The following is a 13,479-nucleotide window of genomic DNA, read 5'->3' as shown; positions in this document are numbered from 1 at the left end:
CTTGCTTTATTGTTTTGGTGTCTTCCAGCGCCTGCCATGGTGCTCAGTCATGATGATAACCACCTACCATGACTTAGCGTGGGCTGGGCATTGTGCTATTAAACACTTTATATCATAGATTCTGGCAATGCCTTCAGTGTCTCTCTCGATAATGTAAATTACAGATAGCTGTCAAACCAAACTTCCTCAGCTGCTGATCTTGCTTGGCCTCTACTGGACCATTAGCAGCACTCCCTTCTCCAGAGAATAACATCTGAAATCTTCAATTTGACAACTAAGAGCTTTCTTGGTGTGACTCGCACTTACCTTCTCTGTCCACCTTCGTCTCGTGCTGTTACTTTTCCAACACAGTGAGATCCCTGCCTGTGAGTGTGCGTCCATCCATCCAGTGAGCATTTATTGACCGCCTACCACATGTCGGGCACTCTTTTAGGTGCAGGCAACAGACGGGGAAACAAGAGAAGTGGCTCCCTCCTAATATGGAGTTTTACCAGAATAATAAATGAGAAGATATCAGACAGGTGTAAGGACTTTGATGAAAATGAGAGAGGGCAATGGGATAGTGGGCACTGGGAGAGGAAGACTGACTAGATAGGGACAGTCAGGGAAAGTCTCTGCAAGAAGGTGAGTTTCAGGCTGAAAGCTGGTTGACAAATAGGAATCTAAGCAAAGATTTGGGTGAGGAACATTCTAGGCAGAGGGATCAGTTAGGACCAAGGCTCTAAGATGTATACAACCTTGTTGTGATCAAGGAATGGAGGGAACGTGGGCAGGCGAAAGCACAGTGGGTGAGAAGGAAGGTGATATCAGAAGAGGCTGGGGGTGTCAGGCCAAGGGGGGGCTTGTAGGTCTGGTTAAAGATTTGGGTCTTTATACTAAAAGCAATGGGAAGCTGTGGGCTTTATTTAAGCAGATACGTGATGTGATTAGATTTAGGATTTTATTTTATTTTTTAAGTTTTTTTTTTTTATTTTGAGAGAGAGAGAGAGAGAGCAAGTAGGAGAGGGGCAGAGAGAGGGAGAGAGAGAATCCCAAGCAGGCTCTGCACTGTCAGCACAGAGCCCGACATGGGGCTCAAACCCACGAACTGGGGGATCGTGACCTGAGCCAAAATCAAGAGTCAGATGCTTTAACCAACTGAACCACCCAGGCACCCCTGATTTAGGATTTTAAACAATCACTTTGGTTTCTGTGAGAAGGAATTAGAGCAAAAACAAAAGCAGGGAGAGCAGTAGGAGCCTAGGGCAGGAATTCAGAGAAGAGAGTGGTGGTCGTTTGGAGCTGAGAGGTGGCAGGAGAGATGGAGGTCTGACGTAGGGTTGAAAGGAATCGGGAGAAGTGAAATTGGTACAGGTTGGTAACGATGTGCATTTTGAAGTGATGGAGGGAGGAGATATGGCGTGTGTGCAAGAAGCTAATGGCCCAGTAATAATAGGGTAGAAACAAAGGGAAAATACGGAAGGTCACTTACCTCAACTCTCACCAATAGTATTTGAGTCTTCCTGCTCATGGCTCTGTGTATGGGGGGGGGGGGGGGGGGGCGGTGGGCAGAGCCACAAAGCAAGTCACACGTTGCCCCTCAAGAGCTCACATCTTGGGGCGCCTGGGTGGCGCAGTCGGTTAAGCGTCCGACTTCAGCCAGGTCACGATCTCACGGTCTGTGAGTTCGAGCCCCGCGTCAGGCTCTGGGCTGATGGCTTGGAGCCTGGAGCCTGTTTCCAATTCTGTGTGTCTCCCTCTCTCTCTGCCCCTCCCCCGTTCATGCTCTGTCTCTCTGTCCCAAAAATAAATAAAAAACGTTGAAAAAGAGCTCACATCTTACTGGACACATTTGTAGATACACATCATCAAAAACAAGGTACTAGAAAAAGACTTAATATGTGACAAGCCAGTGGTGTCTACTAAACACCGTTGGGAGGAAGTAGAGATAGGAGAGGCTGGAGCCTGCAGAGCTTTTTGTTTGGAGGTAATGTGCTAACTACTGGCGGCAATGGGGCTGGCGGGGGGGGGGCGGGGGGGGGGTGGTGTCGCTTGTTGTTTTTCTGGATGCGCTCTGCCCAGCCCCACGTGGGGCTGCAACTCACCAGTAAGAGTTGCAAGTTCCACCGATGAGCCAGCCAGGCGCCTGGAGGGGGGGGCTGAGGCTTGGGAGATGGAGAAAAACCCAGGCCATGGGCCCCTCGCTCTCCTCCTCCCAGAGCACGAAGGAGCACGCGCAGAAGAGCCGTGCCCCGCGGCGGACGGTGCTGGGCGCTCCGAGAGCCCCGGGTGTGTGAAGCGCAGCAGCCAGAAGGATCTTTCTCTGCCTGAACTGATGGGCTGAGGCTGACGGTGATCAGCTGACCTGTCCAAGGACCGTCGGCTGGTAACTAACTGCACCCAAACCAGAAACTGGGTCTTGTGCCCCCTGGTTCTGTGCCGCCTCTACATCCTGCCCCCTACGTGTCATTTGCAGACAATGTGTGCGCATCGCAGTTCTGGCGGGGTTCAGGGTTATGCTGCTTGTGTTTAATAATGAAGCTTTTGCGTCCCTCTGAGTCCCTAATTGGCTCCTTCTTGTGGGATTACCCTTCCAAGACACCTTCCATAAACTCAGTGCAAAATTCTCAGGATGTCACTTCTGAGGGATATGATGCTCACCTCTGTATACCTCATTCTACAGCCTACCCTGGACAAAGCACTCTCCCCCTGGAGGGATGTACCCTTGGACTTCACGTAAATTACCCCTTACCTCCGCCAGCCAGTCTTTCCCTTGCCTTCTCATCTCAATTTTACAAATTATTACTGTTGTTTAACAACGGATCGTATTGGATTCAGGATGATACTTGGGTAGATAGATACAATGAGTGATAAAATGGCAGATAAAATGAGCGAAGATGCTATACTCTCACAGTGCCATAAAAGGGATGTAAAATCATTCCCTGCTAATACGGCCGCGGCTGCCTCTCCTGCTTCAGGCCAGGATAGTGATGGGAAGTACGAATTGGCAAGTTACAGTCCGTCCCTAAGGAATCATTCAAGTATTTACTGAACTCTTTAGCGCACTGTTTCACGGGGAACCAGACAAACTGGCGGGGAAGAAGGCTGGAAAAAAACCAAAGGAGTCCACTGGAAAAGCGAGATTAATGCGTGTATAAATGTCCTGTCAGAAACAGCCTCTCACGGAAGGAGCTTCGAAATCTAGGGCACGGAGGCTGATATGCAGGTGGCGATATTTAAAGAGTGAAGGGGGGCGCCTGGGTGGCGCAGTCGGTTAAGCGTCCGACTTCAGCCAGGTCACGATCTCGCGGTCCGTGAGTTCGAGCCCCGCGTCGGGCTCTGGGCTGATGGCTCGGAGCCTGGAGCCTGTTTCCGATTCTGTGTCTCCCTCTCTCTCTGCCCCTCCCCCGTTCATGCTCTGTCTCTCTCTGTCCCAAAAAAATAAATAAAAAACGTTTAAAAAAAAAAAAATTAAAGAGTGAAGGAATTCTGATAAAACAGTGGGTGTGCTGTTCCTATACAAACTGTACCTCAGGGAAACCAGAGAGATGAGAAGAGGGAGTTCTGTTGATAGAAGCATTCCCGCTAATAAACGAAGAAGGAATAAGTGATAGAAATAAATAAAGCCTCACCGTTTGGCAAACCCAAATGAATCAAGGGCGTGTTGATGGCTGCTAATATCGGAGACAAAACAGCACTATGTACCTCCTGGTAGAAGACACGAGATCACTCTGGACTATTCCTGCCTGCCCCCCCCCGCCCCCCCCCCCCCCCCCGCCCCGGCAAATCTGAATCTGATCATGTTTACAGATCCGAATGCCAATATTAGGAGGCTGGAGGAGCGCGTTAAAGGGCCCAGAGGATGGAATCAGCAAAAACGCAGAGCTGTGGGAGGCACCACAGGACAACCAGGTTTGTTCAACAAGGAAGTTACAAGAACAGAGAGAGGGAGGAAGAAAGGGGAGAACTTCGGATCAAGGCTTGTAAGGAAAATACCACCTCAATCGCTATGGAGACCTTATTTGGATTTTGATTCAAACAAACAACAGCAGCAACAACAACAAAACAATAAAAAATGCAAAACAACATAAGATAGTTAGGGACATGTGAACGTTGACTGAAATATTTGATGATACTGTGAATTACTGTTAATTTTTTTTTCCAGTACTGTGGCTGTGTTTGCCTCAGAAGACTACCTTTGGCTCACCGCTTTTCCCTTAGAGTGTGAACTCCCCCCCCCCCCAAGCCACGTGTGCCTGTCCTTGCCTTTCCACTCTCACTCCATGACGATCAAGGACCTCCAGCCCAGGGTCCTGTAAAGCTCCCTGGAACTTAGGCTACATCCTTCCATCGTTTCCAAATTCAGAACGGTTTGGTACAGATAACATGGGGCGGCCAGTCCTACACGTAATGTCTCAGAGACACTCTAACAAATGTCAGAGCTGGTCTGTTTTATGTTGTTAGAGACTCGCAGCCAAATCCTGGCTCTGTGTCGCCTAGGTGACCCACGAGGAGTTGCTTAGCATTTTCGGGCCTTAGGTTTTCAACAGGTAGAGAAAGAAGTCTGTTATTATGAGAGAAAATGGGACGCCTGGGAAATATTAGCCAGAGTTCCTTGGAGGGAAGACATTTGCAACACTGCACTTTAGAGATATCATTACTTTATAATTTAACAACAAAGTGCTTGTGTGTGTGTGCATGTGTGCGCATTAGAGCCTCACAACAATCTTGTGAGGTAGGTAAGGTAGAGGCTGAGAGAAGGTAAAGTCTGGCCAAATTAAATGTCAGGGCCGGGTCTCAAACACCTCACCTTCTCAAGGAAGTCAGTGTTCTTTCCAACACACTGCCTTCCCTCAATTTATTTCAGTTAAATACAGAAATGTACTGGTGCCTCAAATGAATGACTCTTAAAAAAAAATTAGGGAGTCACAGTAACTTAAAACTCACGGGCCAATGACCCAGGCGATTCAAAGACAGGAGTTGTTTCCTTCAGCTAAATGCCAGGAAGGAAGGATCCCTGTAATATTTAACAGCAATGTTGCTTCCATAGTTTTATAGTCCCCTTCCAGGTCCCTTGGGCTTGGATATTTGTGCCTCAGATGACAGCAGACCTCCAGTGGGAGTACCTCATACACGGCTGTACAAAGAGCTTCTGAAATTCTTTCAGCCTCTAAATCACAGGACCACAAACATCCTCTTCGAGAATTCTGCCTCGTCATGGCAATGAGACATCTGGTGACTAATGTCTGCACAGCCCTGGATTGGGAGAGTGTTTTCTGTTTTCTGTGTTCACACCCCAAATCTTCTAGTGGCAATCTCATTTCTGGCAAGTTCTGGGCTTGCGGGGCTGCACTAACGGATTCCTTATCAAGTTATAAGACTAGTTAAACGCAACCAACTTCGTACTGAGCGCCTTTTAAGGGCCAGCCATTATACGGTATTAAGGGCTTATGATAAGATCTCAAATATTATTCACTAACAGTGATAATGTGGCCACATTTATCTCACTTCTCTTTTACTTACCAAGCATCAACCGTCAAACTCACCCCTAAGGTCGGTCAAAAACACTGAAGGAATGCCTTTTGTGTTCAGGATATTATTTGGTGCCTATGAGTTTATCTCCGCCATTAAAGCAGGGAAGAAGACAGAGGACAGACCGGGGCCCAACCTGAGCCTCTGATGCCCAGGTTCAGGCTTTCTCTACATGGAGCACTTGGAGACAAGAGAAATGAAAATCTGGAAGGGGCAGCAGACCATTTCCTAGATCAAATGGGTGTTTTGATGGCATAAGAGATGTGCTTTTTGGCGGAAGCTCTTGTCACACCTACTGCAGTGGAAAGGTTTTTCCCCCGTGTGGGTTCTCTGGTGTGTGAGGAAATGGGAACGCTGACTGAAGGTTTTGCCGCACTCGGGACAGCGATAGGGCCTGTCTCCTGCGTGGATTCGTTGATGGGTAATGAAGTGGGAGCTCTGGTTGAAGCTCTTCCCACACTCGCCACATTTATAGGGTCTTTCCCCCGTGTGGATCCTTTGGTGCTTTATGAGGGCAGAGCCGTCGGCGAATCCCTTCCCGCAGTTGTCACACTGGAACGGCCTCTCACCTGTGTGTGTCCTCTGGTGCGTGACCAGGTGTGAGCTCTGACTGAAGCTTTTGCGGCAGTGAGGACAGCTGAAAGGCCTTTCCCCCGAGTGGGTGCTCATGTGCGCTACAAAGTGAGAACTATCTCGGAAGTCCTTTCCGCACTCAGCGCATTTGAAGGGCCGCTCTCCGGTGTGAGTTCGCTGGTGCTTCACCAGGTCTGAGCTCTGGCTAAAACTCTCCCCACAGTCGCTGCACCTGTAAGGCTTCACGCCCGTGTGGGTCCTCTGATGGGTGATGAAGTTTGAGCTTCGGCTAAAGCTTTTATGGCATTTGAGACACGTGTAGGGCTTCTCTCCCGTGTGGGTTCTTTGGTGCATGACGAGGTGTGGCTTCCGCCCAAAGGTCTTCCCACACTCGGGGCACTCATAGGGTCTCTCGCCTGTGTGGGTTCTCTGATGTTTGATGAGTGTAGAGCTGTCACTGAATTTTTTCTCACAGCCGCTGCATTGGTAGGGTTTCTCTCCCGTGTGCGTTCTGCGATGGGTGACAAGGTCTGAACTCTGCTTGAAGCCTTTTCCACATTCGATGCACTTATAAGGCCTCTCGCCAGTGTGGGTTCGTAGGTGTCTTATGAGATAGGAGCTCTGGTTAAAGCTTTTCCCGCACTCTGCACACACGGGCTTCTTTCCTGCGTATCCATCCAGGAGCTCGTTTAAATCCTTCTCTTGCGGAAAGGGCTCCGGCTGGCCCTCTCCTGGGAGGGCCCCGTGTTCCCCTTCTAACTCAAGGTCCCTCTCCCAGTTTCCTCCCCAGCTAGGAGGAGGAGAAATATCCTTATTGGCCCTTTCTGAGGATGTTCCACACCGTTCTGCTGCTTCTGAAATGTCCCGACTGACTTTGGTCACCTGATTCTCAAAGTCTGAAAAATTAACACAAGTTAACCAATTATCCGGAAAAACATCAGAAAGCAGTAAGGAAGACTGAGATTAGTGGTTTTGCAACAGACTACACTTAATTTGACTACTCTGATTTTAAACCTTGTGAAAAGTTTTATTTACTTGTTTAAAGATTTGATTTTATTTTTATACTACAGGCTGGTGTATCCCATCTATTTTATCATATCTATATTATACAGCCGCTTTTGCTGTTGCAAAGATTTTATTTTTAAGTAGTCTCTATACCCAATGTGGGGCTTGAACCCACAACCCCAAGATCAAGACTCATGGGCTGTACTGACTGAACCAGCCAGATGAACTCGGTGAAGTTTATCAAGCTTACAAAACCTAAATTCCTAAACCCTTTTTAAGATGAATTCTTTTTTTACAATGTTTATTTTTGAGGGAGAGAGAGAGACAGAGTGAGTGGAAGAAGTGCAGAGAGAGAGACACACACAGAATTCCAAGTAGGCTCCAGGCTCTGAGCTGTCAGCACAGAGCCCGACGTGGGACTCGAACTCACAGACCACGAGATCGTGACCTGAGCCAAAGTCAGACACTTAACCGACTGAGCCACCCAGGTGCCCCTTAAGATGACTCTTGAAGTAACCTTGATATCCTTCAAGAGTATATGCCACATATTGTCCAAATCCGGCAACTCTTTTCAAAGATGTTATAGTATAGACAAAAGTGAAATGCTTATTTTAAAATGAAGACTTCAGGGGTGTCTGCGTGGCTCAGTCAGCAGAGCCTGGGACTCTTGATCTTGGGGTTGTGAATTCAAATTCCATGTTGAGCAAAGAGTTTACTTAAAAAAAATAAAATGAAGGGACTTTAGCTCAGGTCACAATCTTGTGCTTTGTGAGTTCAAGCCCAACGTCCGGCTTGCTGCTGTCAGCGCCTAGTCTGCTTCGGATCCTCTGTCCCCCTCTTTCTGCCCCTCCACCACTCACGCTCTCTCAAAAATAAACTTTTTTTAATTAAAAAAAAAAGGGGGGGTGCCTGGGTGGCTCAGTTGGTGAAGCGTCCGACTTCGGCTCAGGTCATGATCTCACGGTTCATGAGTTCGAGCCCCACGTCAGGCTCTGTGCTGACAGCTCGGAGCCTGGAGCCTGCTTTGGACTCTGTCTCCTTGTCTCTCTGCCCCTCCCCGACTTGTGCTCTGTCTCTCTGTGTCTCTCAGAAATAAATAAATGTAAAACAATTTTTTTTTAAATAAATGAACCAAATGAAGACTTTATTTGGTCCGTTACTGACTGCCCAAGAAGTCCAACTTAAATCTGTAAAAGTGAGAACAGAAGTCTACGGCAGCATTCCAAATTCTTCATCTAAGCAAGGGTTAGATTTCTTCCCACCTCGTAATAGTCACATCTCACCTGTGTGACTTTCCCGTAGGATCTTTCTTGCCTCGAAATTTTGGAGCGGTAGCGTCCACGGTTCTTCTTTCTGCTCCAGCTGGGAAATCACACTTGGTCTGGAAATCCTATACAGGAAGGTGAACATAGCATATTAATCGGAACCAGCCATACAAAGCCTGACCAAAAGGCAAGCCCTCCTTCTTCCCTAAGCAGAGGACAACACCCAGGGAGATGCTAATGTATGTTTGGTCTCAGTGAAACAATGAGATGGAATAATAAAACAGATTATCTCCCCAAGGGGCTGAGAAAAAAGCCCCTTTCCTCTCATCACACACACACACACACACACATACACACACACACACACACACACAACAGACTTGGGTGACAGAAACTCTAGAGTGAGCACAATAATTCACTTCTGAAGGCACAAGGCTAAATTCAGATATAGAGAGAATTTTCTCAGAAACCATGCCGCCAAAACCTCACCCTTAGAAAGAATCAAGGAAGTTAACTCTAATGTCGGGCTTTAAACTTTTCCCAGAAAGGCAGCAGTAGATACAACCATGAGAAAAAGACAAACACTTGTAAGAAAAAAAAAAATGGGCAAAGGTCATAAATAGGCAATTCACACACACACACACACACAAATACACGCAATCTATAAATATATGAAAAATCTTTAACCTTACCATTAACCGGAAAAATTCAAATTAAAACAATGATACAGTTAGGCAATACAATGTAGAGGAAAAGAGTGCAAATTTCAGTTATATTGCCTACGAGTCAATCTTAACCCTTCCTCTTACTAGCTGTGTGACCTCAGGAAAGTTACTTAAACTCTCTGTCTCAGGGTCATCATCTATAAAATAGGGATAATGATTAAGACCTACCTTCTAGTATTGTTGTAAGGATTAAGTGGGAACTCTTCAATGTTAGCTATCACTATTATTTAACCCAGACTCTTAAATTATCCTACCATGATAGCTAGGATGTATAGAAATGGGCGCTTTCAAATAATGCTTGTAGGAATAAAGAATTTAATCTTTTTGGAAGGCATTTGGCAAAAATATCAAATACTATAGAAAGATATCTATTCTTTGGCCCAGCAATTCTAGTTCTGGGAATTCTAAGGAAATGAAAAAAAAAAGTTAAAAAATAAAGTTGTGCAAAAGATCTATTACCTAATTATTAACTAATTATACTTTAAGAAACCATATTCCCCGCCACCCCCCCCCCAAAAAAAAAAGACAGCTAAAATATGTTCATCACAATACTGGTAAAGATCTGGAAAGGACCTAAATGTCCTATGACAAAGGAATAATTATATTTGATTAAGCCATATGAAATTGCCAGTGTAGGGGCGCCTGGGTGACTCAGTCGGTTAAGCATCCAACTCTTAATCTCGGCTCAGGTCACGATCTCACAGTGAATTCGTGCCCTGAGTCGGGCTCTGTGCTGACAGCGTGCAGCCTGCTTGAAATTCTGTCTCTCCCTCTCTCTGCCCCTCCCCTGAGTGTGCTCTCTCTCTGTCTCAAAATAAATAAATTTCAAAAAAAAAATTTTTTTTAATTGCCATTGTATAAGTTAACAAGCGGCTTAAAAATGGTCAAATATATGGTTCAATCTAATGTAAATTATTGTATTCCATACAATAAAATACTAAGTGATTATTTTGAAGCAATGTATAGAAAAACAGTTATTGTTGTCGGAATGTATTACAATACAATGTGTAAAAAAGTAAGATGCACAACGGAATTTACAGTATGATCCCAATGTTTTCTCTTTTGTTTTTGTTAATTATATCTGTGCTTAGGACAATGGCTGGAAGGACAGTAACTCTTCAGAAGTGGGATGGAGTGGGACTTTTGGTTTCATTTTGTTTGTCTTTTTCTTCAATGAGTATATATTAGTATACTTTTATTTTTTTTTTAATGTTTTTTAACATTTATTTATTTTTGAGAGACAGAGAAAGACAGAGCTCAAGCAGGGAAAGGGCAGAGAGAGAGAGAGGGAAGACACAGAATCTGAAACAGGCTCCAGGCTCTGAGCTGTCAGCACAGAGCCTGATGTGGGGCTCAAGCCCACAAACCGTGAGATCATGACCTGAGCCGAAGTCGGACACCCGACCGACTGAGCCACTCAGGTGCCCCTATGGTGAGATACTAATTAAACAATAAATATCAAAGATATCTACAAACCATAAAGTGCCATAAAAATGTAAGTCATTAAAAAAAAGGAAGTTATTTTTTTTTCTGCTAGGGAGGCAACAATTATTAAAGATCTCACAGAGATCTTTAGCTCTAAGAGATCAACGTCCCTAGAGACCACTCAGACCTGGGCTCTCTCACATGATCTAAGTCTTTAAAAAAATTTTTTTTTGATGTTTATTTATTTTTGAGATAATGCGAGAGACAGAATGCAGGCAAGTGGAGGGGCAGACAGAGGGAGACACAGAATCCAAAGCAGGCTCCAGGCTCTGAGCTGTCAGCTGTCAGCCCAGAGCCCAACGTGGGGCTCAAACTCACAAACCGTGAGAACGTGACCTGAGCCGAAGTCAGACGCTTGTTCGACTGAGCCACTCAGGTGCCCCTCACGTGATCTAAGTCTTAAACCTAAAGGAGAGTAGCATCCTTACCCTGGGAGAGCCCATTCTTGTAACTGTGCTGGGTGGTATCCCTGAAGAGCATTCTCTAAGCAGGGTCCAGGTAACCCATTCTTCCCTGAAGTCCCCAGCCACATCATGGAGAGTCATCAGTTCCTAAAGCAGGAGAACTCAGTATGCATCAAAAGCTCTCTGGATAGTCTAACCATTGTCTCAAAACCAAAAGACCACCCCGGTGCCACCAGTATACCCAAAGACCCCAGCCACCGCCCCCCCCCCCCCCCCGGAATAGAATAGTTCTGAGATAAATTCTGTCAACCATAGAAGGGTTGCTCTTCTTACTGTTTTTACATAATCCTTCCCTTGGCCAACATTCACATCACTAAGTGAGGCCTGGAGCTCCCAAACACAGCTACAAGAAACATTAACCTTTTGAGGAACAAATTGTCCATGATGGACAAGGTAAACAAAGGATAGAGTATGCAGGTGTTGGGGGGAGGGACTTGATTTTGCGAAAAGCTCTCCAGCTACATCTTCCTCGGCAAGCTAGGAAATTGTGGATTTAATTATACTCGTATTAGTTATGAGAACAGCTGACTTTTCCTGGCTTGCAGATTTGGTGTCAACCTCAAAGAACAGATCAGACAGAACATGAAAAGTTCTGGGTACCATTTTTACAGTAATGTGCTGTAAAAGGCAGTAGGAGTCACAAAGAAATAGAATTTTGTTTTGTTGTGTGTGTGTGTGTGTGTGTGTGTGTGTGTGTGTTTGCAGGGGGGAGGGGTGGCTTAAAGAGTTTCCAATAGAAAAAAACACAAGTCAGCCAGCTGAATCTACTACAAAAACTTCTGCGTTTCAGTGGAGGATGGACCAGACTGGAACGAGGAAGCTTTCCTCTTTCTCGTCTTTTGTCACACCAATCGAAGCACCTGGCTACTACTAGAATATTCTTGCACTTTTCGTGGAAATACTCATGCATTTACACACATTGCTCTCGGTCCTTTATAAAGTACTGAGTTTTTAAAAGACCTAAACACCGTAAGGAAACATTTCATCTCTCTGCTTTAAAACCCCAACAAACGAAAGGAATGTCATTAGGAGGTAAAAACTGGAAATAAGTTTTGAGCATACATTTTATTTCGGCATCCATGAGGAGACACAACTGCAGGGCCCACTTGCAGGAGACAGCGGGACTGTGGGGAGGAGAGTTCACAGCCACGGTCACGGAAACATTGTTTCCCACCCGGTCTCCCATCCCCCCACCCCCACCCCCCGCAGGTGACCCCGCAGGCCCCCGGAGCGCCGAGGTGCTGTGACTAAGTGCCATCGTGAGCGGCACCGGTTTGTTCGCTGGGTTTATTAATAGGGACATGACGGCACGGGTGGGACCGGCACTCGTCCCCCACCCCCACCCCCTCGCGGTGCTGCAGGCCCTAATCAGGGCGCCGCGGTCACAGGGTCACAAGGCACGCCGAAGCCCGGGGACCACGACCGAGGAGCGGGAAGACTGATCAAGAGGATGCGCTATCCCGACGATGGCACAGAAAGCCGCAGCCACCTCTCCTCACTCTTCGGCGAAACCCGCGGGCTCCGAAAGGCGAGCGCGGCGACCTGGCAGGGGCCACAGCGCCGGGGCGGGCGAGTCCCCTCCACGCCCCTCTGCAGCTCCCGGGCGACCGCCGCAGTCTCCTTCCCCGCATCACTCACCGGCCCGGCTCCGGGATGGAGCAGAAAGTGAGAGTCCTCCACCGCCGAGCCGCTCCCGGCCCACAAAGCCGAGGCGGTCCCTTCTCGAACCCGACCGGGATTCGTGACAGGGCTGTGGGGACACAGGTGGGACTCTGCGCTCGACCGCTCGCAGCCGGAAGATACCGCCCCTGTTTCATTGCCATTGGCTGCTCAGTTTCGGCGACCAGAAGCCTTGTCCGCCCATAGGCTGGTGCAGCTTTCAATCTCCGCGCGGCCTTCTGGGAAATGTAGTCTCGAACAAGACCGCTTCAAAGGACTCGGAGTCCGGGGATGCCCAGGTCCCAGCGGTGCCAAGTGCAAAACCCAGTTCTCCCTACCGCGGGAACTGCTCCTCCCGAGGTGAGAGGGTGGGGTCCGGAGACTGCACACCCGGAGAGGGATCTGGAGATGGGAACCACCTGGCCTCACCCGACTGCCGCCGAGCAGCCTTGTACCAACGGCGGCGTCTCCCGCGCTCTGGCACCTCGCCCTTGCCAAGCGAGGGGCAGCTCATCGCCGCGGCCTTGTGGATCCTCCTGTGCCGGGTTCCCCATCCTGGGGGGCAGAGCCTGCCTGGTGTCTGCCACCAACAGATCCCTGGGCAACTGAGGCTGTGCATTAAGAAACCCCAAGCAGAAGCCTTTAGCGGAAAGCAGACGTTTTGCCCCCTTCCATTGGCATCGCAATTTCCTCTCCATTGGTTACCACACCTGTTAATAGCCAGAGGAGTCTGGCCTGGGTGTCTTATCGCCTAGGAAAGGTGTACTGGGTTCCAAACTGTGGAGCCTCCCG

The 13,479-nt window shown here is 47.6% G+C and overlaps 1 protein-coding gene across 3 annotated transcripts; it reads right to left on the bottom strand.

Annotated features, from left to right (window-relative positions):
* Nucleotides 1–3,983: 3,983 nt before the first annotated feature.
* On the bottom strand, nt 3,984–13,063 carry ZNF774 (zinc finger protein 774). 3 transcript variants are annotated; one of them, XM_058736495.1, is made up of 5 exons: nt 12,667–13,055; nt 12,091–12,152; nt 10,993–11,115; nt 8,373–8,479; nt 3,984–6,980 (listed from the first exon to the last, which is right to left on the bottom strand). In XM_058736495.1, the coding sequence occupies exons 3-5, from the start codon at nt 11,097–11,099 to the stop codon at nt 5,740–5,742; spliced, it is 1,455 nt and encodes a 484-aa protein (XP_058592478.1). In that variant the 5' UTR covers nt 11,100–11,115; nt 12,091–12,152; nt 12,667–13,055; the 3' UTR covers nt 3,984–5,739. The 3 variants fall into 3 exon arrangements, with proteins under 3 accessions (XP_058592478.1, XP_058592476.1, XP_058592475.1); XM_058736493.1 differs by lacking the exon at nt 12,091–12,152 and having other exon boundaries at nt 12,667–13,054; XM_058736492.1 differs by lacking the exons at nt 10,993–11,115; nt 12,091–12,152 and having other exon boundaries at nt 12,667–13,063.
* Between the last annotated feature and the right edge of the window lie 416 nt (nt 13,064–13,479).

The sequence above is a fragment of the Neofelis nebulosa genome, chromosome 7 (genome assembly GCF_028018385.1).
Source record: "Neofelis nebulosa isolate mNeoNeb1 chromosome 7, mNeoNeb1.pri, whole genome shotgun sequence".
Classification (NCBI taxonomy): Eukaryota; Metazoa; Chordata; class Mammalia; order Carnivora; family Felidae; genus Neofelis; species Neofelis nebulosa.
Note: the sequence above shows the minus strand (reverse complement) of the source record. Positions and strands in the feature narration are given on the sequence as shown.

Coding starts and splice junctions, on each gene's coding strand:
- ZNF774 (XM_058736492.1), bottom strand. CDS start 12,851: ATGGCAATGAAACAGGGGCGGTATCTTCCGGCTGCGAGCGGTCGAGCG. Junction 8,480..12,666: donor TCCATCCCGGAGCCGGGCCG/GTGAGTGATGCG, acceptor CTTCCTGTATAG/GATTTCCAGACCAAGTGTGA. Junction 6,981..8,372: donor CCTACGGGAAAGTCACACAG/GTGAGATGTGAC, acceptor TTAATTTTTCAG/ACTTTGAGAATCAGGTGACC.